General features: G+C 41.9%; 1 protein-coding gene across 1 annotated transcript; it reads right to left on the bottom strand.

Moving 5' to 3' along the window:
• Positions 1 to 15,424: 15,424 nt before the first annotated feature.
• On the bottom strand, positions 15,425 to 22,400 carry LOC142170633 (phenylcoumaran benzylic ether reductase TP7-like). Its single transcript, XM_075232543.1, has 5 exons — positions 22,135 to 22,400; positions 21,786 to 21,910; positions 16,687 to 16,934; positions 15,847 to 16,050; positions 15,425 to 15,758 (listed from the first exon to the last, which is right to left on the bottom strand). The coding sequence occupies exons 1-5, from the start codon at positions 22,315 to 22,317 to the stop codon at positions 15,592 to 15,594; spliced, it is 927 nt and encodes a 308-aa protein (XP_075088644.1). The 5' UTR covers positions 22,318 to 22,400; the 3' UTR covers positions 15,425 to 15,591.
• Positions 22,401 to 25,337: the final 2,937 nt, after the last annotated feature.

Here is a 25,337-nt window from a genome sequence, read left to right on the forward strand (position 1 = left end):
GATTTGGAGTTGGCAACCATTGTTCACGCATTGAAGATTTGGAGACACTATCTGTATGGTGTGGCGTGTGAGGTGTTCACGGATCATAAGAGTCTTCAGTATTTGTTCAAGCAAAAGGAGTTGAATTTGAGGCAGAGGAGGTGGTTGGAATTGTTGAAAGATTATGACATCACTATCTTATATCACCCGGGAAAGGCCAATGTGGTGGCCGATGCCTTGAGTAGGAAGTCAGCCAGTATGGACAGTCTTGCTTATATTCCGATTGGTGAGAGACCGCTTGCTTTGGACGTGCAGGCTTTGGCCAATCAGTATGTGAGGTTGGACATTTCTGAGCCTAGTCGAGTATTAGCTTGCATGGGGTTCTTCGTTATTGGAGCATATCCGTGATCGATAGTTCGATGATCCCCATTTGTGTGTCTTGAGGGACACAGTGCAGCGTGGAGGTGCCAAGAAAGTGACCTTAGATGATGATGGTGTATTGAGATTGCAGGGGCGAGTTTGTGTGCCCAATGTTGATGGGATTCGAGAGTTGATCTTAGTAGAGGCCCACAGTTCTCGGTATTCTATTCACCCGGGCATCGAGAAGATGTATCAGGATTTGAGGCAGCACTATTGGTGACGTAAAATTAAGAAAGACATTGTTGCATATGTGGATCATTGTTTGAACTGTCAGCAGGTTAAGTACGAGCATCAGAGGCCCAGTGGTTTATTTCAGAGGATTGAGCTTCCCGAGTGGAAGTGGGAGAAGATTATTATGGATTTTGTTACTAAACTTCTGATGACTCAGAAGAAGTTTGATGCGGTTTGGGTTATTGTTGATAGGCTGACCAAGTCAGCGCATTTTGTTCCTATTGCAGCCACCTATTCGTCTGAAAGGTTAGCCGAGATTTATATCAGGGAGATTATTCGCCTTCATGGGGTGCCGCTATTTATCATTTCGGATCGGGGTACGCAGTTTACCTCGCATTTCTGGAGAGCGGTTCAGTGAGAGTTGGGCACCCAGGTTGAGTTGAGTACAACATTTCATCCCCAGACGGACGGTCAGTCCGAGAGGACTATTCATATCCTGGAGGATATGCTCTGAGCCTGTGTCATTGATTTTGGAGGCTCGTGGGACCAGTTTTTGCCTTTAGCAGAGTTCGCCTACAACAACAGCTACCAGTCCAACATTCAGATAGCTCCGTATGAGGCGTTGTATGGTAGACGATGTCGGTCTCCAGTTGGATGGTTTGAGCCGGGAGAGGCTCGATTATTGGGTACGGATCTGGTTCAGGAGGCCTTGGATAAGGTCAAGATCATTTAGGATAGACTTCGGACAACTCAGTCCAGAAAGAAGAGTTATGCAGACCGCAAGGTCAGAGATGTTGCTTTCATGGTTGGTGAGTGGGTATTGCTCCGTGTATCGCCTATGAAGGGCGTGATGAGATTTGGGAAGAAGGGAAAGCTCAGCCCTAGGTTCATCGGTCCATTTGAGATTCTTTATCGTGTAGGAGAGGTGGCTTATATACTTGACTTGCCACCTAGCTTGTCAGCTGTGCATCCCGAGTTTCATGTATCTATGCTCCGGAAGTATCGCGAAGATCCATCGCATGTGTTAGATTTCAGCACTGTCCAATTGGACAAAGATCTGTCATATGAAGAGGAGCCGGTGGCTATTCTAGACCGGTGGGTTCGACAGTTGAGGTCGAAGAGTTTTCCTTCGGTGCGTGTTCAGTGGAGAGGTCAGCCTCCTGAGTCATCGACCTGGGAGTCCGAGTCCAATATGCGGAGCCGTTATCCTCATTTATTTCCATACTCAGGTACTTCTTTCTTTTGTCCGTTCGAGGACGAACGGTTGTTTTAGAGGTGGAAAATGTGACGACCCAAAGGGTCATCACCGTAGTTCTTCCTTGTTCCGCGCTTCTGAGGCCTTGAAAACCTGGCTTTTAGTTGCCTCGTTTTACGTGTGCAGTTCGGGCGTGTAGTCGGATAGTTTTTATGTTAGAATATGTGAATTATGTGAAAAATTTGATGGATTTTGATATTAATATGCATAATATTGACTTCGATCAACATGTTGGGTAAACGGACACGGACTTGTGATTCGACAGTCCCGGAGGGTCCGTAGGAAAATATGGGATTTGGGCGTGTGCCCGGAATTAAATTCCGACGTCCCAAGCCCGAGAAATGAATTTTTGTGTGAAATTGTTTTCTGAAATTTATTAAGGAAAATGAAGAAGAAAATTGATCGGAGAACTGTGGTATCGGGCTCGTATTTTGGTTCTGACGCCCGGTACGAGTCTTAATATGTTTTTAGCACTATCTGTAAAGGTTGGCTAAAAACGGACGTCATATGACGTGTTTCAGACTTAAAATGGGGAATTTGAGTTTTATGAAAGTTGAGAGAAAATCATGTGTTTTGAGGCTTGATTCTATGTATATAATGTTATCTTGGCGATTTGATCGCACGAGTAAGTCCGTAAGATATTTTAAGGTTGTGTGCATGTTTGGTTTGGAGCCCCGAGGGCTCGGGTGAGTTTCGAGTGGGGCCCGGGAGGGTCTTAAACTTAAAAATATGCAGGTTCAGGTGTTGCAGGTCCGGCGCGGCCGCGGCCATTTCCGCTCGGTCCGCGCTGGCAGCCACGCGGTCGCGACACTTCTCTGTGCGGTCCGCATGGTGGGTTTCAGAGGGGGTAGCCAGGTCGACCAGCGCGGCCGCACACCAAATCAGTAAGGTCCGCGCTGGGCGGGTTCAGACAGAACCCACTTCTTCCCTCCCTCGGCACGGCCGCGGTACATTTCCGTGCGGTCCGCGCTGGCAGTCACGCGGCCGCGGTGCATTTCTTCGCGGTCCGCGCCATCCCCCAGCAAAAATATATATATCCGGGATTTTTAGTCATTTTTCCACTTTTCAAAAACCCAAAACCTAAGAGGCGATTTTCCAAACAACCTTTCTTCTTCAAAACGATTGGTAAGTGATTTCTAAGTCATTTTCTTCACTTCTTAACATCTTTTAACATGATTTCAACTTCAAAACAAAGATTTTCATGAGGGAAATTGGGTGTTTTGGGTAGAACCACCTAGGTTTTCTACAAATTGAGGAGTTGGACCTCAATTTGGGGTCCGATTCAAAACAAAACATATATTTGGATTCGTGGGAGAATGTGTAACCGGATTTTGGTCCGATCCTCGAGTTTCGACCACGTGGGTCCGGGGGTATTTTTGACCTTTTTGGGAATAACCTTGTAAAAATTATTTTCATGCATTGGGATTGATCTATTTAGTAATTATTAATGTGATTAAGTTACTTATGACTAGATTCGAGCGGATTGGTGGTGGAATCAAGAGGTAAAGCTATAATTGAGACTTGAGTGGTGTTCAAGGCATCGAGGTAAGTGTTTGTTCTAACTTTGGCTTGAGGGAATATGATTAGGATGTTATTTGCTACTTGCTAATGTGGAGTACGGTGTATAGGCATGGTGACAGTTATCTATGCACCAGATTCTAGCATGACCGTGCGTCTTAATTGCTTTTAATTCGAAAAATGTGACACAATCTCCTGGTTTACTGGATGAGTTTCATATAATGTGAACGATTGAGGTATAATTGTGATTGGTGTACTTTGGAGCATTAGCTCGAACATGAATGTGTTAGTTGAGGAAGAAGTGATTTAAAAAGAGAATGTGTTGTGAGTACTCCCTTGCCGGGATGTGTAGACTGATATATTCTCTCCCTTGTCGGGATATTTTGGGCTGTTAGCTGTACCCTTGTTGGGTTAAAGGTATTGAGATGTTATCCTCCCCTGAAGGGGTCTACTATATGAAGTCAGATATAATATACTATATTATGGGATCGTGTGGCACGCCGTCCACTTATATATGATAATATGGGATCGTGTGGCACGCCGTCCACCTATATATTGTTATAAGGGATTGTGTGGCACGCCGTCCACTTGGTTATTGGCCTCCGTTGCCGGTGACATATTGTGCACTGTGATAAAGGTGAATTGGGATCGTATGGCACGCCGTCCACTTATATATGATATTGTGGGATCGTGTGGCACGTCGTCCACTTATATATGATATTATGGGATCATGTGGCACGCCGTCCACTTATATATGATATTATGGGATCGTGTGGCACGCCGTCCACTTATATATGATATTATGGGATCGTGTGGCACGCCGTCCACTTATATATGATATTATGGGATCGTGTGGCACGTCGTCCACTTATATATGATATTATGGGATCGTGTGGCACGCCGTCCACTTATATATGATATTATGGGATCGTGTGGCACGCCGTCCACTTATATATGATATTATGGGATCGTGTGGCACGCCGTCCACTTATATATGATATTATGGGATCGTGTGGCACGCCGTCCACTTATATATGATATTATGGGATCGTGTGGCACGCCGTCCACTTATATATGATATTATGGGATCGTGTGGCATGCCGTCCACTTATATATGATATTATGGGATCGTGTGGCACGCCGTCCACTTATATATGATATTATGGGATCGTGTGGCACGCCGTCCACTTATATATGATATTATGGGATCGTGTGGCACGCCGTCCACTTATATATGATATTATGGGATCGTGTGGCACGCCGTCCACTTATATATATATATATCATGGGAACGTGTGCCACGCCCTCCACTTATATATGATATTATGGGATCGTGTGGCACACCGTCCACTTATATATGATATTATAGGATCGTGTGGCACGCCGTCCACTTATATATGATATTATGGGATCGTGTGGCACGCCGGCCACTATATATATATATATCATGGAAACCGGAGTTTCTTCTGTTTATTTCCGATATTTCATTTTTATCTATTACTCCCCGATTGCATGTCCCCTCCCAGTTTTACTTTGTATTATCTTGTTATTGTTTTTCTTGCACTTGTTGTATATATATCTGTACAGGTTAATTGTGGTAGGTACTGTCTAGCCTCGTCACTACTTCGCCGGGGTTAGGCCAGGCACTTACCAGCACATGGGGTCGGTTGTGCTGATGCTACACTCTGTGCATTTTTGTGCACAGATCAGGGAGCAGCTTACGGACCGCAACAGTAGGACTTCTGGGAGCTATCTTCAGTCCAGGGACTCTCGAGGTAGCCTAGCTGGCATTCGCAGGCCGAAGTCCCTTTCCATGTTTTTCGTTTGTTTATCGTGTATGAGACAAACATGATATATTTTCCTTTCAGACGTTGATTGTAGTATTCTTTAGTAGTCCGTGAGCTAGTGACACCAGGTTCTGGGTAGCATTTTGGTTCAAACTTCCGCACTTTTGGTTCTCAGTTGCTTTAGATTTAAAGTCTTCCGCTTAAATTTTGTCTCGTTTATTATATTGTTTGGAAGAAAGCAGGAAAAATGTTTTATATATTTGGCTTGCCTAGCTCCGATAGTAGGCGCCATCACGACACCCGATGGTGGGAAATCCGGGTCGTGACAAGTTGGTATCAGAGCCCTAGGTTACTTAGGTCTCACAACTCACGGACAAGTGCAGTAGAGTCTGAGGGATCGGTACGGAGACATCTGTATTTATCCCGCAGAGGCTACTGAGTTAGGAAAACTTCACCTTGTTCATTCTTATCGTGCGATCTGTTTCTCAAGTACTGATTGTCTTTCTACTCTGTTATTTCGGAGATGGAGAGGTCACGTGCTTCCTCTTCTACCGCGCAACAGCCTGAGCCCCCAGCAGCAGCCCCTATTTGGGGCAGAGGGCAAGGCCGAGGCCGTGCCAGAGGCCGAGGCCGGGGCAGAGCTCAGCCCCGAGCAGTATTTCCAGCAACGAAGCCTCAGGTCGATTTTGAGGAGGATGTTCCGGCCCCAGATGTTCCAGTGGGCCCAGCTCAGGTCCTAGAGGGTTTCATAGCCACTCCAGTGCTTCAGGATGCTTTGGTCCGACTGGTAGGCCTTATGGAGGGCATTTCTAGGGCGGGTTGCTTCCCGTAGCTCTAGCCACATCTCAGGCTGGGGGAGGAGTTCAGACTCCCGAGACTTAGTGGAGGGATTTATGTTTAGCCAGGCCAGCAGGGTCGCCATCATTGACCTGGGATCAGTTTTCAGAGTTATTTCTGGGGAAGTTTCTTCCAGTTACTCAGCGAGATGCTCTTCGCAGGCAGTTTGAGCGTCTCCAGCAGGGTCCTATGACGGTCACCCAGTATGAGACCCGATTCATTGATCTTGCTCGTCATGCCATTGTGATACTCCCCACCGATAGAGAGATGGTGCAGAGATTTATTGATGGGTTGGCCCAGCCGATCCGTGTTCAGATGGCTATGAGTGCCGGTAGTGAGATTCCATTTCAGGAGGCGGCAGATGGTGCCCGCCGGATAGAGATGGCACTTGCTCAAGGAGGTGGAGGTAGAGTTATTAGAGGTGGAGCTCAAACCGCTAGAGGTAGGGGTCAGCCATCAGCAGATCGTCCCAGGGATATGATTCAGGGAGGTGGGGCCCAGCCCCGTTGTTATGCTTTGCCAGCCAGGCCAGAGGCTGAGTCGTCAGATGCTGTGATTACAGGTACTATTCTGGTCTGTGATAGGGATGCTTCTGTTCTATTTGATCCCAGATCTACGTATTCATATGTGTCGTCCTATTTTGCACCCTATTTGGTTATGCCTGGTGACTCGTTGAGTATTCCTGTTTATGTGTCAACACCGGTGGGTGATTCTATTGTGGTCGACCAAGTTCATCGTTCTTGTATCGTAGTGTTTGGGGGTTATGAGACCCGTGTTGATTTGTTGCTTTTGGACATGGTCGACTTCTATGTTATATTGGGGATGGATTGGTTATCCCCGTACCATGCTATCTTGGATTGCCATGCCAAGACCGTGATATTAGCCTTACCGGATTTACCCCGTTTAGAGTGGATGGGGACTTCTGGTCATTGTACCCACAATGTTATCTCGTATGTGAAAGCTCGGCGTATGGTCGAGAAGGGATGTTTGGCCTACTTGGCGTATGTTCAGGATTCTAGCGCGGAGGCCCCTTCTATTGATTCTGTGCCCGTTGTTCGGGAGTTTCCTGAGGTTTTCCCTTCAGACTTGCCAGGTATGCCGCCCGGCAGAGATATCGACTTTTGTATTGATTTGGCCCCGGGCACTCAGCCCGTTTCTATCCCGCCATATCGTATGGCCCCGCCGGAGTTGAAAGAGTTAAAGGAACAACTGCAGGATTTGCTTGAGAAAGGTTTCATTAGACCCAGTGTTTCGCCTTGGGGTGCGCCGGTGTTGTTTGTTAAGAAAAAGGATGGTTCGATGAGAATGTGCATCGATTACCGGCAATTGAACAAGGTTACAATTAAGAATAAGTATCCAATATCGAGGATAGACGATTTATTCGACCAACTTCAGGGTGCGAGGGTGTTTCCAAAGATAGATTTGAGATCTGGCTACCGCCAGCTGAGGATTAGGGCGTCTGATGTCCCTAAGACAACATTTCGCACTCGGTATGGGCACTATGAGTTTTTGGTCATGTCATTTGGATTGACTAATGCCCCAGCAACGTTCATGGAATTGATGAACCGAGTGTTCAGACCTTATTTGGACTTGTTCGTGATAGTCTTCATTGACGATATTCTTATATACTCCCGCAGTCAGGAGGAGCATGAGCAACACCTCAGAGTGGTCCTTCAGACCCTAAAGGATAGTCAGTTGTATGCTAAGTTCTCAAAGTGCGAGTTTTGGTTGAGTTCGGTCGCATTCCTGGGTCATGTCGTATCAGCAGCAGGTATTCAGGTAGACCCGAAGAAGATAGAGGCAGTCAAGAACTGGCCTCGACCAGCTTCAGCTACGGATATTCGGAGTTTCCTGGCGTTAGCAGGTTACTACCGTCGGTTCGTGGAGGGGTTTTCATCCATTGCAGCCCCTATGACCAGATTGACCTAGAAGGGTGCCCAATTCAGGTGGTCAGACGAGTGTGAGGCGAGCTTTCAGAAGCTCAAGACGGCTCTGACTACGACACCGGTATTGGTTTTGCCCACAGGTTCAGGGCCATATACGGTCTATTGTGATGCGTCTCGTATTGGGCTTGGTGCAGTGTTGATGCAGGAAGGCAAAGTCATTGCTTATGCTTCGAGGCAGTTGAAGATCCACGAGAAGAATTATCCGGTTCATGATCTCGAGTTGGCAGCCATTATTCATGCCCTGAAGATCTGGAGGCATTACTTATATGGCATGACGTGTGAGGTTTACACTGATCACAAGAGTCTTTAGTATCTGTTCAAGCAGAAAGAGTTGAATTTGAGGCAGAGGAGGTGGTTAGAGTTGTTAAAGGATTATGATGTTACTATCTTATACCACCCGGGGAAGGCCAATGTGGTGGCCGATGCATTGAGCAGGAAGTCCGCCAGCATGGGCAGTCTTGCTTATATTCCAGTCAGCCAGAGATCGCTTGCTTTGGATGTTCAGGCCTTGGCCAATCGTCTTGTGAGGTTGGATATTTCTGAGCCTAGCAGAGTGTTAGCTTGCACGGTTGCTCGTTCCTCACTATTAGAGCGTATCCGCGAGCGGCAGTTTGAGGATCCCCATTTGTGTGTCTTGAGAGACACGGTGCAGCGTGGAGGTGCCAAGAAAGTAACCTTAGATGATGATGGTGTATTGAGATTGTAGGGGCGAGTTTGTGTGCCCAATGTTGATGGGATTCGAGAGTTGATCTTAGCGGAGGCCCACAGTTCTCGGTATTCTATTCACCCGGGCGCCGCGAAGATGTATCAGGATCTGAGGCAGCACTATTGGTGGCGTAAGATGAAGAAATACATCGTTGCGCATGTGGCTCGGTGTTTGAATTGTCAGTAGGTTAAGTACGAGCATCAAAGACCCGATGGTCTATTTCAGAGGATTGCACTTCCCGAGAGGAAGTGGGAGAGGATTACGATGGATTTCGTTACTGGACTTCCGATGACTCGGAAAACGTTTGATGCAGTTTGGGTCATTGTTGATAGGCTGACCAAGTCAGCGCATTTTGTTCCTGTTGCAGCCACCTATTCGTCCGAAAGGTTAGCCGAGATCTATATCAGGGAGATTGTTCGCCTTCATGGGGTGTCGCTATCTATCATTTCGGATCGGGGTACACAGTTTACCTCGCATTTCTGGAGAGCGGTTCAGTGAGAATTGGGCACCCAGGTTGAGTTGAGTACAACATTTCATCCCTAGACGGACAGTCTGTCCGAGAGGACTATTCAGATTCTTGAGGACATGCTCCGAGCCTGTGTCATTGATTTTGGAGGCTCGTGGGACCAGCTTTTGCATTTAGCAGAGTTCGCCTACAACAACAGCTACCAGTCCAGCATTAAGATGGCTCCGTATGAGGCGTTGTATGGTAGGCGATGTCGGTCTCTAGTTGGATGGTTTGAGCCGGGAGAGGCTCGATTATTGGGTACGGATCTGGTTCAGGAGGCCTTGGACAAGGTCAGGATTATTCAGGATAGACTTCGTACAGCTCAGTCTAGACAGAAGAGTTATGCAGACCGCAAGGTCAGAGATGTTGCTTTCATGGTTGGTGAGCGGATATTGCTCCGTGTATCGCCTATGAAGGGCGTGATGAGATTTGGGAAGAAGGGCAAGCTCAGCCCTAGGTTCATCGGTCCATTTGAGATTCTTGATCGTGTGGGAGAGGTGGCTTATAGACTTGCCTTGCCACCTAGCTTGTCAGCTGTGCATCCCGTGTTTCATGTATCTATGCTCCGGAAGTATCGCGGAGATCCATCGCACGTGTTAGATTTCAGCACTGTCCAATTGGACAAGGATCTGTCATATGAGGAGGAGCCGGTGGCTATTCTAGACCGGCAGGTTCGACAGTTGAGGTTGAAGAGTTTTCCTTCGGTGTGTGTTCAGTGGAGAGGTCAGCCTCCTAAGGCATCGACCTGGGAGTCCGAGTCCGATATGCAGAGCCGTTATCCTCATTTGTTTCCCGACTCAGGTACTTCTTTCTTTTGTCCGTTCGAGGACGAACGGTTGTTTTAGAGGTGGAGAATGTGACGACCCAAGGGGTAATCACAGTAATTCTTCCTTGTTCCGTGCTCCCGAGGCCTTGAAAACCTCGCTTTTAATCGCCTCGATTTGCATGCGCAGTTCGGGCGGGTAGCCGGAAAGTTTTTATGTTAGAATATGTGGATTTTGTGAAAAATTTGATGAATTTTGGTATTAATATGCATAATGATGACTTCGGTCAACATTTTGGGTAAACGGACCCGGACCTGTGATTCGACGGTCCCGGAGGGTCCGTAGGAAAAATATGGGACTTGGGCGTGTGCCCGAAATCAAATTCTGAGGTCCAAAGTCCGAGAAATGAATTTTTGAAAGAAATTGTTTTTCTGAAATTTGAAATGAAAAGGAGTTAGAAAATATAGGTATCGGGCTCGTATTTTGGTTCCGACGCCCGGTACAAGTCTTAAATATGTGTTAAGCACTATCTGTAAAGTTTGGCTAAAAACGGACGTCATATGACGTGTTTCGGACTAAAAATGAAGAATTTGAGTTATGAAAGTTGAAGAAAGAAAATCATGTGTTTGAGGCTTGATCCTATGTATATGATGTTATTTTGGCGATTTGATCGCACGAGTAAGTTCGTAAGATGTTTTTAAGGTTGTGTGCATGTTTGGTTTGGAGCCCCGAGGGCTCGGGTGAGTTTTGAATGGGGCCCGGGAGGTCTTGGACTTAAGAAAATGCAGGTTCAGGTGTTGCAGACACCAGCGCGGCCGCGGTCATTTCAGCGCGGTCCGCGGTGGAGCCGCACGGCCGCGATGCCTTTCTGTGCGGTCCGCGTGGCTGAGTCTGAGGGCTAGGGTTTCAGGTTAACCAGCGCGGCCACGCACCAAAACAGTGCGGTCCGGGCTGGAAGGGTTCAGAGAAGCCCCAATTTTTCTCCCACTCGGCGCGGCCGCAACACATTTTTGTGCGGTCCGCGCCAGGTCCTCAGAAAGGTATACAAGTTCGTAAAATCTCAGTCATTTTTCACTTTTCAAAAACCCAAAACCTAAGAGGCGATTTTCCAAACAACCTTTCTTCTCCAAAACGATTGGTAAGTGATTTCTAACTTAATTTCTTTATTCCTTAACATCTTTTAACATAATTTCAACTTCAAATCAAAGATTTTCATGGGGAAAATTGGGTATTTTGGGTAGAACCTAGGTTTTCTACAAATTGAGAAGCTGGACCTCAATTTGGGGTCCGATTTAAAAACAAATCATATATTTGGATTCATGGGGGAATGGGTAACCAGGTTTCGGTCCGAATCTCGAGTTTCGACCACGTGGGTCCGGGGGTATTTTTGACCTTTTTGGGAAAAACCTTGAAAAATCTATTTTCATGCATTGGGGATGATTCATTTAGTAATTATTAATGTGATTAACTAACTTATGACTAGATTCGAGCGGATTGGTGGTGGAATCAAGAGGTAAAGCTATACTAGAAGCGTGAGTTGAGTTTGGAGCATTCGAGGTAAGTGTTTGATCTAACTTTGGCTTGAGGGAATAGGATTAGGATGATATTTGCTACTTGCTAATGTGGAGTACGGTGTATAGGCATGGTGACGGTTGTCTATGCACCGGAGTCTAGCATGACCGTGAGTCTTGATTGCTTTTAATTCGAATAATGTGACACAAGCTCCTTGTTTATTTGATAAGTTTCATATACTGTGAACGGTTGAGGAAGAATGATTTAACAGGAGAATGTGTTGTGAATACTCCCTTGCCGGGATGTGTAGACTGATATATATATTCTGCCTTGTCGGAATATTTTGGGCTGTTAGCTGTACCCTTGCCGGGTTAAAGGTATTGAGTTGTTATTCTCCCCTGAAAGGGTCTACTATCAGAAGTCAGATATTATGAACTATATTATGGGATCGTGTGGCACGCCGTCCACTTATATATGATATTATGGGATCGTGTGGCACGCCGTCCACTTATATATGATATTATGGGATCGTGTGGCATGCCGTCCACTTATATATGATATTATGGGATCGTGTGGCACGCCGTCCACTTATATATGATATTATGGGATCGTGTGGCATGCCGTCCACTTATATATGATATTATGGGATCGTGTGGCATGCCGTCCACTTATATATGATATTATGGGATCGTGTGGCACGCCGTCCACTTATATATGATATTATGGGATCGTGTGGCACGCCGTCCACTTATATATGATATTATGGGATCGTGTGGCACGCCGTCCACTTATATATAATATTATGGGATCGTGTGGCACGCCGTCCATTTATATGTGATATTATGGGATCGTGTGGCACATCATGGAAACCGGAGTTTCTTCTGTTTATTTCCGATATTTTATTTTTATCTGTTACTCCCCGATAGCATGTCTCCTCCCAGTTTTACTTTGTATTATCTTGTTATTATTTTTCTTGCACTTGTTGTATATATATATCTGTACAGGTTAATTGTGGTAGGTACTGTCTAGCCTCGTCACTACTTCGCCGGGGTTAGGCCAGGCACTTACCAGCACATGGGGTCGGTTGTGCTGATGCTACACTCTGTGCATTTTTGTGCACAGATCAGGGAGCAGCTTACGGACCGCAGCAGTAGGACTTCTGGGAGCTATCTTCAGTCCAGGGACTCTCGAGGTAGCCTAGCTGGCGTTCGCAGGCCGAAGTCCCTTTCCATATTTTTCGTTTGTTTATCTTGTATCAGACAAACATGATGTATTTTCCTTTCAGACATTGATTGTAGTATTCTATAGTAGTCCGTGAGCTAGTGACACCAGATTCTGAGTAGCATTTTGGTTCAAACTTCCGCACTTTTGGTTCTCAGTTGCTTTAGATTTAAAATCTTCCACTCAAATTTTGTCTCGTTTATTATATTGTTTGGAAAAAAGCAGGAAAAATGTTTTATATATTTGGCTTGCCTAGCTCCGATAATAGGCGCCATCACGACACCCGATGGTGGGAAATCCGGGTCGTGACATCTTGTATCAGACAAACATGATGTATTTTCCTTTCAGACATTGTTTGTAGCATTCTGTAGTAGTCCGTGAGCTAGTGACACCAAACTCTGGGTAGCATTTTGGTTCAAACTTCCGCACTTTTGGTTTGCAGTTGTTTTAAATTTAAAGTGTTCCGCTTAGATTTTGTCTCGCTTATTATATTGTTGAAAGAAAGCAGGAAAGGTGTTTTAAACATTTGGCTTGCCTAGCTCTGATAGTAGGCGCCATCACGACACCCGATGGTGGGAAATCCGAGTCGTGACATATATATACACTAATAAAAAAAATTACTTAACATTAGCAACTTCACTGATTATGTGAAGTTACCTTTTTGAATTACATTTAAAGTGACATTGAATTGTAATTTTTTTCACATTGTTAGAATATAAAAATTAAACTCATTTGAAAATATGTAAGAAAGAATCTAATAAAATTTTGGACTTTCATATAGTACTACTCCAAAAATCATGACCATGTAATCATACAATTGAAATAATCGCAAAATCCAAAATTGTAAATCCTAGTTTATACAATTGAAAGAACTTAAATAACTAAAATTAACAAATATAGATAACTAACCTTGAAAGAGAGGAGAGGAGTATGATTTTGGAGCAGTGGTGGGGCAGCCTTCTATGGCGGAGGTGCAATGGCAGCGGAAAAATAGTGGTGGCGCAGGAGAGACGAAGTGGGGGATTTGATTTTGGGTGAGAAGAGAGTGGTGAGGTGATTTGGGGGAGGATTTTCGGATGTGGAAGAAGGAAGAGAGAAAGAGTAAAGAGAAATATGGGGAAGAACCACGCTGCAGCTGTTCTTAATTAGAAATTTCCGATCGAAGTCGATCGAAATTTTTTGGTCGGTACTATTAATTATAATTTGACCGTTTGACTGGACATCACCGACCAAATTCGGTCGGAACTGATTTCTAAATTATTACATATTACACTATATATAGTATAGTATAGTATAGTATATATAAGCTAGATTCGATATAAGATATATGTGTGTGTGTATAGTATCTAAATTATTACATATTACACTAATTTATTAACTTCTAGATTCCCGTGAAGTCATAGAATTAGTGTGAAAATAACTACGGTAATCCTCATGTGCTATTTGATGACATTGTGCTTTAATAACATGCTTTTTAATCGGAATTTTGTGTTATTCACATATAATCTATATTTGTAATACATGGCAAAATGCTGTGGCTATTAGGCAAACTTCCAAAATCGAGGTCGTCATGCTAGTATCATTAAGTTGAAGGGGCAGTGTGAAAAAATCTAAAGAATGGGATTAATGTGATTGAAGTCTAAAATGGAAACATTTTGTTAAAGACAATACTAGTTCATTTCTATCTAATTAATTAGAATTGTCAATATGGGCTAGCCCAACCCAGTTCATGCGGGCTTTGACGTTAGACGGGCTGGCCTGACCTATTATTTTGGCGGGCTTTAAAATGATCAGTCCAACCCAACCCTATATGGGCTACTGACCTCCTCGGCCAGCCCACCATTTTTAAATTTATTTTCTATTTTTTTAATTTAAGTTTTAACTCTATATATATACACATGCACATATACATACAATTCTATAAACATGCTTGTTGGATAGAAAGCTTTTGCAAAACTTAATCACTTTTGATATTGTTATAATGGATTACTATAAAACACAAAATAAGAGGACAATATTTCATTCATTAAAAGTCAATTCTTAAAACTAACTACTCAAAAATATTTTCAAGGTGCTCATGACATATCCAACACCAACAAATCATCTTTATCAAGTACATTGGAATCCTCTTCTAAAACAGAGATGTCTTAACATCTTTATTTTCATCTAACTCTATAATTATATGCAAAATTAATTAGTTAAATATTAAGAAATAAACAAAATTTTAAGAACAAAAAATATTTAAATTCACATAAAAGATATTATAAGTTTAAGACTGGACTACTCATCTTGTTATTTTTAGTTTCCTGTATTTTTATATTTTTAATTAAATATGTTTATTAAGCCACGGGGCACCCCAGCTCAGCCTCGGTCAAGCCTCATGGGCCACGGGCATACTTGGGCCGGGCTTAAAAGCCTCATTTTTAAATGGGCTCAAAAAATCTTAGTCCAACCTTATTAAATCACGGGCTGGGATGACCCATCAAACCAAGCCCATATTGACGACTCTATGATTAATATAAGCGGAATACACATCTGAATATTAGAATGTGTTAATAGATTAAGATATTTGAATCCTAATGATTAAAATTCGATTCTAAAAATAAATAAATTTAACGACTAATATATAAATCTTATTTTGTCACTTTTTTCTAACCATATCATCTTTCACGAGAAAAAAATAAATAAAGTGGAGATTAGGGTCGTCAATGAAGCACAGGAAACACACGTTACTCACATATTTTATCTGATTGCAGGATCTTACAAACTAGTATAGGAATTTGAATAAGCGAGCATCACATAAAAGACAAAAATGTTTTATCATTTTCTGTAATTTCATTATAGTACTCACAATGGATGATAAAAACCATTCTACATGGCTCAGTTAATACATGTCTTTATTAACATAGGTGACAGACACTTATAATTATTGATTTTGAGTGATCGGAGACATCAAACGTGTGAATATTAGACAAATTGAACAAGGTACTCCTCCGCAGTGGTGTACTTGACATTTGGATAAAGTTCCGAAGCCTCAACCCCAAACGCTGGCTCAATCACAAAATTAGTTAGATCACCCTTTACAAATGTTAAGTGGTTAAGCGCCAAAGCGACATTGTTTGGAAAAGGAGATGCTGCAATAGTATACAATATACAACGTCATAATTAATTACCAAATCTTAATTGAGAAAAAAATCTTGATTAAAGAATAAGATTACTGACTATTGATGTCTTTGAGAATTTGCTCCTCTGGAATATAGATTTTCTCCAGAGTTTTACCAATCATTTTCTCCCACATAGCCACTAACTCATTGAACGATAGTGTGTTTTTGGGAGGCTTAATATAGAGGGTTTTGTTCAACGTTCTCGGGTCATCAACAGCTTTAATAGTGTAGGTGCCAATGTCATGTTCCTCATTGAACACAGCTGCAAAGAAAGAAAAAAAAGGAAAAGTATGCAAAAATGAGACATTTTGCCATGAACTTGTTTTCTTTCAAATCAATAGAGTCGCCACCTAATAGTGGTGGGCACGAATAAGTTATGTTACTCGAACTCTCTAAAAATATTAGTCAGTACGTGACCACGAGCGGATGTACAATCGCAGGCAATGGTGAAGCCAGAATTTTTACAAAGGATGTTCAAGTTTAATATATATATATCTATGAAAAGTAATTTTTGACCTTTATACATAGTATAATTTTTTATATACTTGGTGTAATTTTCCGATGAAGGAAGTTGAACACCCTTCACTCTATATTGCTACGCCACTGATTGCAGGTACGGGTTCAACCGAACCCATAACTTTCAGTGCAGATCATAAGTTTATGTGTAAAACCTTACTGAAATTATAATAAATAGTAGACATGAACCCATAACTTAAAAATATAACAGGTTTAATGCTAAAAATCTTAAAAGTTAAACCCATAAAGTTTAAATCCTGGATCCGGTTCTGCGCGTGAGGAATCCTTCAAAATTAATGTATTTTTGAAGGATCTGACACGAGTACGACGGTATTTAAAGAGTCCGCAAAACATAGTGGATAAGGAATTTTTTTCCACATACCCTTAACGTTTCCATCTCCAGGAATGATGATTTTGTCTCTAGGGGGAGCAGTGGCTTCTGGTTGGACCAAATTTGCTAAGAAAAAACCATCTAAACAGTCGCTGGAGACATAAGTATAAGGAATTCCTTCAGCCTCGGTAGCTCTACGAATTTGGGCTTTTGCATCAACTAAAGACTTTACTGGTTCCACTGTATTGGCCTTATCAACATCCATACCAAACTCTGAAGGGAAAAATCTCTGAAAATTTTAAATAAGATTATTTAGCCCCATGAACATTATGTAATTAAATATAAATGTAAAGAACTACTAAACTTTCAACAAGTATTAAATTCTGAACCCATAAATCCAAAAATTAGTGAATTCAATAATAATAAAAGGCGAAATATATCAAATTTATATTCTGAATCCGCCTGCAGCGTGTTGAAGTTTGGCAAAATGCCAAAGTCCCACATTGGTTGGGAGTTAAGTTTGGGGGGGATTTTTCCCCTATAAAAGAAGGCCTAATGTTTAGGATTGAGACACACCTCTCATTTGCCTTCTCATCTGTTTAAGGCATTTGTATCTTCTCTCTTTAGTATTATTTCACTTGTATTTTTGGAGTGAAATAAAATATTGGTTGTGTCCGAGGAGTAGGCAAAATTAGCCGAACCTCGTAAATTCTGGTGTTCCCTTTATTATTGTTTTATTGTCTTATTTATTATTTGGTGGCTGTCATAATTTTTGGTATAGTAGTTGTGACTTATTCACACTATATACATTTGGCTTCCGCAACAATTGGTATCAGAGCCAAGTTACTGTCTAAGTATGCTCTGTGGTTGCAGCATAGTCTGATCTTCCACATCAGAAAAGATTTATCTTGGTAACTGAGTCAAGGTTCTGTCTGAGTATGCTCTGTAGTTGCAGCTTAGTCTGATCTTCTACATCAGAAAGGAAATAATCTTGATTTGTGTCGTCAGCTATTAAATAATATTTGTGTCAAATATGGGGGACAATAAACAAGAAGAATCTACATCAAGTGTCAACAATACGTCATCATTGGCATCTTCGCTTATGACAAGAATTGTGTCAAATGCGAAATTTGCGGTAGAAATTTTTGACGGGTCCGGACATTTTGGGATGTGGCAAGGCGAGGTTCTAGATGTCCTTTTTCAACAAGGGCTAGATCTGGCCATTGAAGAAAAGAAACCAGATGTTATTGGAGAAGAAGATTGGAGAATTATCAACCGTGTTGCTTGCGGTACCATTCGATCCTACCTTGCTAGAGAGCAGAAATATCCATACACAAAGGAAACTTCTGCAAGTAAATTATGGAAAGCACTGGAGGATAAATTTTTGAAGAAAAACAGTCAAAATAAATTGTACATGAAGAAGAGACTGTTTCACTTCACCTATGTTCCTGGTACCACGATGAATGAACATATCACCAGTTTCAATAAGTTGGTCACAGATTTGCAAAATATGGATACAACTTATGATGATGGTGACTTGGCCTTAATGTTGTTGGCGTCACTTCCTGATGAGTACGAGCACCTTGAAACTACTCTACTCCATGGAAATGACGAAATTTCTCTCAGAGAAGTTTGTTCAGCTTTGTACAGCTATGAACAAAGAAAGCGAGAAAAACAGAAGGGCGGAGAAGGAGAAGCACTGTTTGTGAGGGGTCGTCCTCAAAATCAAACGAGGACAAAGAAGGGAAGATCCAAGTCAAGATCCAGACCCAGTAAAGATGAATGTGCCTTTTGTCGAGAAAAAGGGCACTGGAAGAAAGACTGTCCGAAGTTGAAGAATAAGGCCAAACATAATAATGGAAAGGCTATTATGGATTCAAATGTAGCTGATTGTGATGATTCAGACTTCTCATTAGTTACAACAGAGTCATCAACATCATCAGACATACGATTGATGGACTCGGCTTGTAGCTATCATATGTGTCCCAACAGGGACTGGTTCATGGAATTTCAAGAAGGAGAATATGGAGTCATCCACACAGCGGATAACAGCCCTCTTACCTCATATGGCATTGGTTCAATACGATTAAGGAACCATGATGGAATGATCAGAACATTGATAGATGTTCGATATGTACCGGATTTGAAGAAGAATCTCATCTCTGTGGGAGCCCTAGAATCAAAAGGGTTCAAAATCATTGCAGAAAATGGAGTGATGAGAGTATGCTCCAGTGCACTAGTGGTAATGAAGGCTAATCGGAAGAATAATAATATGTACCGCTATCGTGGCAGTACAGTTATTGGGACAGCGACAGTAACATCCAGTGACGACAAAGAGGCAGAAGCAACCAAGCTATGGCACATGCGCTTGGGACATGCTGGAGGAAAATCCTTGAAAACTCTATCAGATCAAGGATTGTTAAAAGGAGTAAAGGCTTGCAACTTGGATTTTTGTGAGCATTGTGTTAAAGGGAAACAGACAAGGGTTAAATTTGGTACAGCGATCCATAATACTAAAGGCATTTTGGATTATGTACACTCTGATGTTTGGGGTCCTTCCAAAACACCTTCATTGGGTGGGAAGCACTATTTTGTAACCTTTGTTGATGATTTTTCTCGAAGAGTGTGGGTGTATACAATGAAAAACAAAGATGAAGTGCTGGGAATTTTTCTCAAATGGAAGACGATGGTGGAGAATCAAACAGGCAGGAGGATCAAGTGTATTCGCACAGACAATGGAGGTGAATATAAAAATGATCATTTCAATAAGGTCTGTGAAAATGATGGCATCGTCCGACACTTCACTGTTAGACATACACCACAACAGAATGGAGTGGCAGAACGTATGAACCGGACCTTGCTGGAGAAGGTACGGTGTATGTTGTCCAATGCTGGCTTGGGCAAAGAATTTTGGGCTGAGGCAATTACATATGCATGCCACCTCATTAATCGTCTACCATCTGCTGCTATTGATGGCAAAACACCATTTGAAAAATGGTATGGAAAACCTGCTGTAGATTATAACTCTTTGCACGTGTTTGGCTCAACTGCATATTATCATGTGACGGAGTCAAAATTGGATCCAAGGGCAAAGAAGGCTATTTTTATGGGAATTACTTCTGGAGTCAAAGGATATCGCTTATGGTATCCTATGACAAAGAAAGTAATATTCAGCAGAGATGTTACCTTTGATGAATTTGCTATGGTAAATAAGGTAACAGAAGATACCAAACAAAATGAAGGTGCTTCTAAGCAGGTGGAGTTTGAGGGAAAATTTATTTTTCCTACACAAGAAGCAGAAGAGGAAACAAATGAAGATTACCCTCTGGAAGGAGAGCCAGTAGAGGAGATTCCAACTCAGGAATCTCAACAACAACTTGAATCAATAGCAACCAGCAGGCCAAAAAGAACAATAACGAAACCTGTTCGTCTCATAGAGACGGTTGCTTGTGCAACCTCAATTGTAGCTGATGATGTTCCTACTACTTATAAAGACGCTGTCCAAAGTTCAGAAGAAGATAAGTGGAGGATTGCCATGAATGATGAAATACAGTCCCTTCATCAGAATCATACATGGAGATTGGCCAATCTCCCGAAGGGAAAGAAAGCAATTGGGTGCAAATGGGTATTTGCAAAGAAGGAAGGATTTCCTAACCAAGTAGATGTTCGCTACAAAGCAAGATTGGTGGCCAAAGGATATGCTCAAAAGGAGGGAATTGATTACAATGAAGTGTTTTCTCCAGTTGTAAAACATTCCTCCATTAGAATTATGTTGGCTTTGGTAGCACAATTGGATTTGGAACTAGTTCAGTTGGATGTAAAAACTGCGTTTTTACATGGAAACTTGGAGGAGGAAATCTACATGACTCAGCCAGAAGGATTCAAAGTTGCTGGAAAAGAAAATATGGTGTGCAAACTTGAAAAATCGTTGTACGGATTGAAACAATCTTCTAGACAATGGTACAAGCGATTTGACGAGTTTATGTTGCGGCAAGGGTACAAGAGAAGCAAATACGATCATTGTGTGTATTTGCACAAGCTTAAAGATGGTTCCTTTGTATATCTTCTCCTATATGTTGATGATATGTTGATAGCTTCCAAGAATTTGGAAGAAATTGATAAGTTGAAGATTCAACTGAAGAAGGAGTTCGAGATGAAGGATTTGGGTGAGGCAAAGAAAATTCTTGGCATGGAGATAATTAGAGATAGACGTTCAAAGAAACTCTGTTTATCTCAAAAGGAATATTTGAAGAGAGTACTTCAACGTTTTGGCATAGATGACAAGACTAAGCCAGTTAGTACTCCACTTGCTTCCCATTTTAAGCTAAGTACTACTATGTCGCCAATGGATGAAGCTGAACGAGAGTATATGTCAAAGGTACCATACGCAAATGTTGTTGGTAGCTTGATGTATGCAATGGTTTGCACAAGGCCTGACATTTCACAAGCTGTTGGAGTTATTAGCAGATATATGCACAATCCAGGGAAGGAGCATTGGCAAGCTGTGAAGTGGATTCTACGGTATATTCATAATACTGTAGATGTCGGGTTAGTTTTTGAGCAGGAAGACAATCAGTCTGTAGTTGGATATTGTGACTCAGATTTTGCGGGTGATATGGACAAACGAAGATCAACTACTGGTTATGTGTTTACTTTTGCAAAGGCACCAGTTAGTTGGAAGTCTACTTTGCAGTCAACAGTTGCTTTGTCTACAACAGAGGCAGAGTACATGGCTATTACAGATGCTGTGAAAGAGGCAATTTGGCTTCAAGGATTGCTAAAGGAGCTTGGTGTTGAACAAAAAGGTATCACAATTTTTTGTGATAGTCAAAGTGCTATTCAATTAGCGAAGAACCAAGTTTATCATGCAAGGACGAAGCACATTGATGTTCGGTATCATTTCGTACGAGAAATCATAGAAGAAGGTGGAGTCACGGTGAAGAAAATTCATACTACAGAGAATCCTGCTGATATGCTGACAAAGGTGGTGACTGCGGTCAAGTTTCAACATTGTTTGGATTTGATCAACATTGTTGAACACTGAAGATTGAAGATGAAGACACAACCAAAATTTGTTATTGAGAGAGAATTGAAAATGTGGAATTTTGCCAAGGTGGAGATTTGTTGAAGTTTGGCAAAATGCCAAAGTCCCAGCTTCTTTGATAGCAGCAATGATCTTGTCTTGATCAGCCAATTGCATATGACTTACTGCTGATATTACAACATCCACTTGCTTTATAGCCTTCACCAAACTCTCATGATCATATAAATCACCCTGTTCAAAACAAGAAATTTACAATTACTTGCATGTAAAATTTTAATTTCAATTATTTTTCCTCATTTTACAACAAACAACAACAAGTCCAGTGTGATCCCATGTGTGGAGTTTGGGGAGGATGGAATATACGCAAATCTTACCCCTACCTTGTATTAGAAATATTCGTTTTCCACATTTTGTTTTGCATAAAAAGAAAGAATTAATGCACTATATATACATACATGAAGAATAGTGACACCCAAATTCTTGAAATTCTCAACAATTTTACTCTTAACAGGGTCAGAAAGTGTGCTCTCTCTAACCAAAGCAAAGGTGGGGTGTCCAGATTTTGCACTTGCTTCTACTACAAATTTTCCAATATATCCAGTTCCTCCAATGATCAGAACTTTGCTTTTCTCAGCCATTTGAAAAGTAGAGATTAATTTCAGTGGGTGTAAAAGTGAAGTTGAATGAGCCTTCTCAAGAATTTGGTTGTGGCATCAAAGCATGCTGAGGCAACATCATTTTATGCACCGAGCTAGGTGTGTGTAAGTACCAAAATGACCTCGGTGTTCCAACTAACCCTCTAACTAATTGTCTTGCTTTCTTTGAGGGGCAATTATTCACGATTTAGATAGTGTAAAGTTTTTTTTATATGTAAGTGGATTATTCACGACTTAGGTTATTAATTTCACTCTTTGTAAAAGTTATTTATAGTTATTTTTAGGTAACATGTGATATAAAAAAATGTAATTTCCACTAGAAAATCGCATTCAAAATTTTAAAGTATGCGTATAATTCTATTCTCTATGTTTCAACATATGTGGCATAATATTTTGAATTAGTAGGAAAAATGATGGTCACTAACGTGTTGCGACCGAAATTAGTCAAAAAATTCCGACCGAAAACTGTCGGTTTATTCAATGCGTTGACTGACACCAAACTGCATTTACCGAACGAAATCAGTCATTATTAATTAAATTTTTTTATTTAATTTTCAAATGCCGACCGAAATCGGTCGGAATTTTAAATATATAAGTTCTTAGGCTTGAATCTGAGGGTAATTTGGTGTTTTGATTTTGTTTTGAGTGATTCGAAGGTTCGACTAAGTTCATATGGGGTTATATGACTTGTTGGTATGTTTCGTTGAGGTCCCAAGGGGCTCGGGGTGATTCCGAATGGCTAACGGGGAGTTTGGAACTTGGAAATACAGCTGATCAACTGCTTTTTCTAGTGTCGTCCGTACCTGCGAAGTAGGAGACACAGGTGCGAGACCACATCAACGACATATGAGTTGCAGATGCGGCCATATGGGACTTTAACTGGAACCGCAGGTGCGAGAAGGCGGGCGCATCTGCGAGACCTGAGGCGCAGATTCAGAAGTAAGGAAGTTGGTTGGTTCCGCAAAAGCGGACAAAGATGCGCAGGTGCGAGATTTTGCCGCAGATGCGGAGTCTGGATTTTTAAGTGACTTTCGCACCCGTGATGGGAATTCTGGAGGTGCGGCATCGCAGAAGCAGGGATCTGGACGCAGGTGCGAGTTCACTGGGTAGAAAGTATAAAAAGGAGGCCTCGCGAATTGTTGCTCATTTCCACCATTTTCAAGTCGGATCTTGGAGCTTTTGGGGTGATTTTTGAAGGGGATTAAAGAGTTTTCACTGAGGTAAGTTGCTTGAGCTCTATTATCATTAGCTACGATATTTTTCCATTGATTTCCCACTTAATTAGTAGGCTTTTTGAAGTGAAATAAGGGGTTAAGACTTGGGATTTTGGAGAGAGTAATTTGGAGAATTGAGGGACCAAATAATGTCGGATTTTGATGAAATTGGTATGGGTAGACTCGTGAGTGAATGAGCTTTCTAGTTTTGTAATTTTTGTCGGATTTCGAGACGTGGGTCCGGAGGCCAGGTTTGAATCGATTTCGGGATTTGTGTCCAATTAAGTAATTTTTCTTGTGAAATTGGTTCCTTGGCGTATATTAATTGTATTGTATTACTTTTGGCTTGATTCGGGACGTTTGGAGGCTGATTCGAGAGGCAAAGGCATTGCGGAATAGAATTTTGCTCAAATTGAGGTAAGTAATAGTTGTAAATCTGGTCTTGAGGGTATGACACCCCGAATTGTGTGACTATTTTTGGAGGTGACACACATTCTAGGTGACGGGCGTGTGGGCGTGTACCGAACGGATTGTCACTTGGTACGTCCCGTAGAAACTGTAAAGTTGAACAACATGCTGTTAGCTCTATGCTGCCTATGTGTTATGAAAGATTGACTGTAAATCATGTTAGAAACTATGTTTAGGCTATATGTTGGCACTGTTGGGTCCCGTAGGGGCCGCGTTACATGTTGAATTGTCTATTAAATGCTATTTGTACTCAATCATAGTTTTTACTCGTATATCATTTCTCAGTCTCTATATTCTATCTGATACTTCATGTTATTGTTGTTTGGGCTGATTTTTCTGATTTCTGAGAGCCCGAGCGGCTGGAGAGATTAATGACTGAGTGAGGCCGAGGGCCTGATTGTGAGGATATTTATGGGATCAGTCTGAACACCGCAACATGTTTTATTGATTTATGATTGAGTGAGGCTGTGACCCTGATTGATTTATGCCATGATTGGTTTGTTATAGCGCTTGGGCTGAAGGAGTCCCTTCGGAGTCTGCACACCCCCAGTGAGCGCAGGTACCTACTAAGTGCGAGTGCCGAGTGATTGTGAGGAATAATTGATTGTGAGGTTGGAGTGATTGGGAGGATTGAGAGATACTTATATTATTGATGTACACAATTGCCTTATATCCATATTTTGAAGACTATTGAAAGATATTTTTATCTGATTTTACTTGAACTTTCCTGAAATAAACTGATTTGATTTAATTTATCGGAACTTGGGAAGCATGACTATTTTCCTTTCTAAAATTATTTAAATGAACTAAAACTGTGTAACTCGTCACTATCTTCAGTTCCTTATTTATTATTGTTACTTACTGAGTTGGCGTACTCACGTTACTCCATGCACCTCGTGTGCAAATCTAGGAGTTGTTGGACGCAGTGAATGTTGATAGTACCCGTAGCTGGTCATTGGAGATTGCGACATAGCTGCCGGTGTTCGCAGCCCTGCTTTCTTCTTCCCTATCTTTCCTTATTTACTGTATTTGGATTCTAGACTATGCTAGTCTTGTTACTTTTGAATCGGTTATGTTAGATGTTCATGACTAGTGATACCCCAATGTCGGGCTTTATTTCCGCGCTTATGTTTTGGGGTTCACCCCGTTTTATGTCAAAGATTTCATTTATTTTGAAAGTCTTGTTTTATTTCTGGTCATTGTTGAAAGCGTTTTGGTAATGTCGGCTGGCCTAGTATCATCGATAGGTGCCATCACGACGGGTCGTATTTTGGGTCGTGACACAGCATTACATTGCTAACAATAATTAACTAATAATAA

The sequence above is a fragment of the Nicotiana tabacum genome, chromosome 16, assembly GCF_000715075.1.
Source record: "Nicotiana tabacum cultivar K326 chromosome 16, ASM71507v2, whole genome shotgun sequence".
Lineage (NCBI taxonomy): Eukaryota > Viridiplantae > Streptophyta > Magnoliopsida > Solanales > Solanaceae > Nicotiana > Nicotiana tabacum.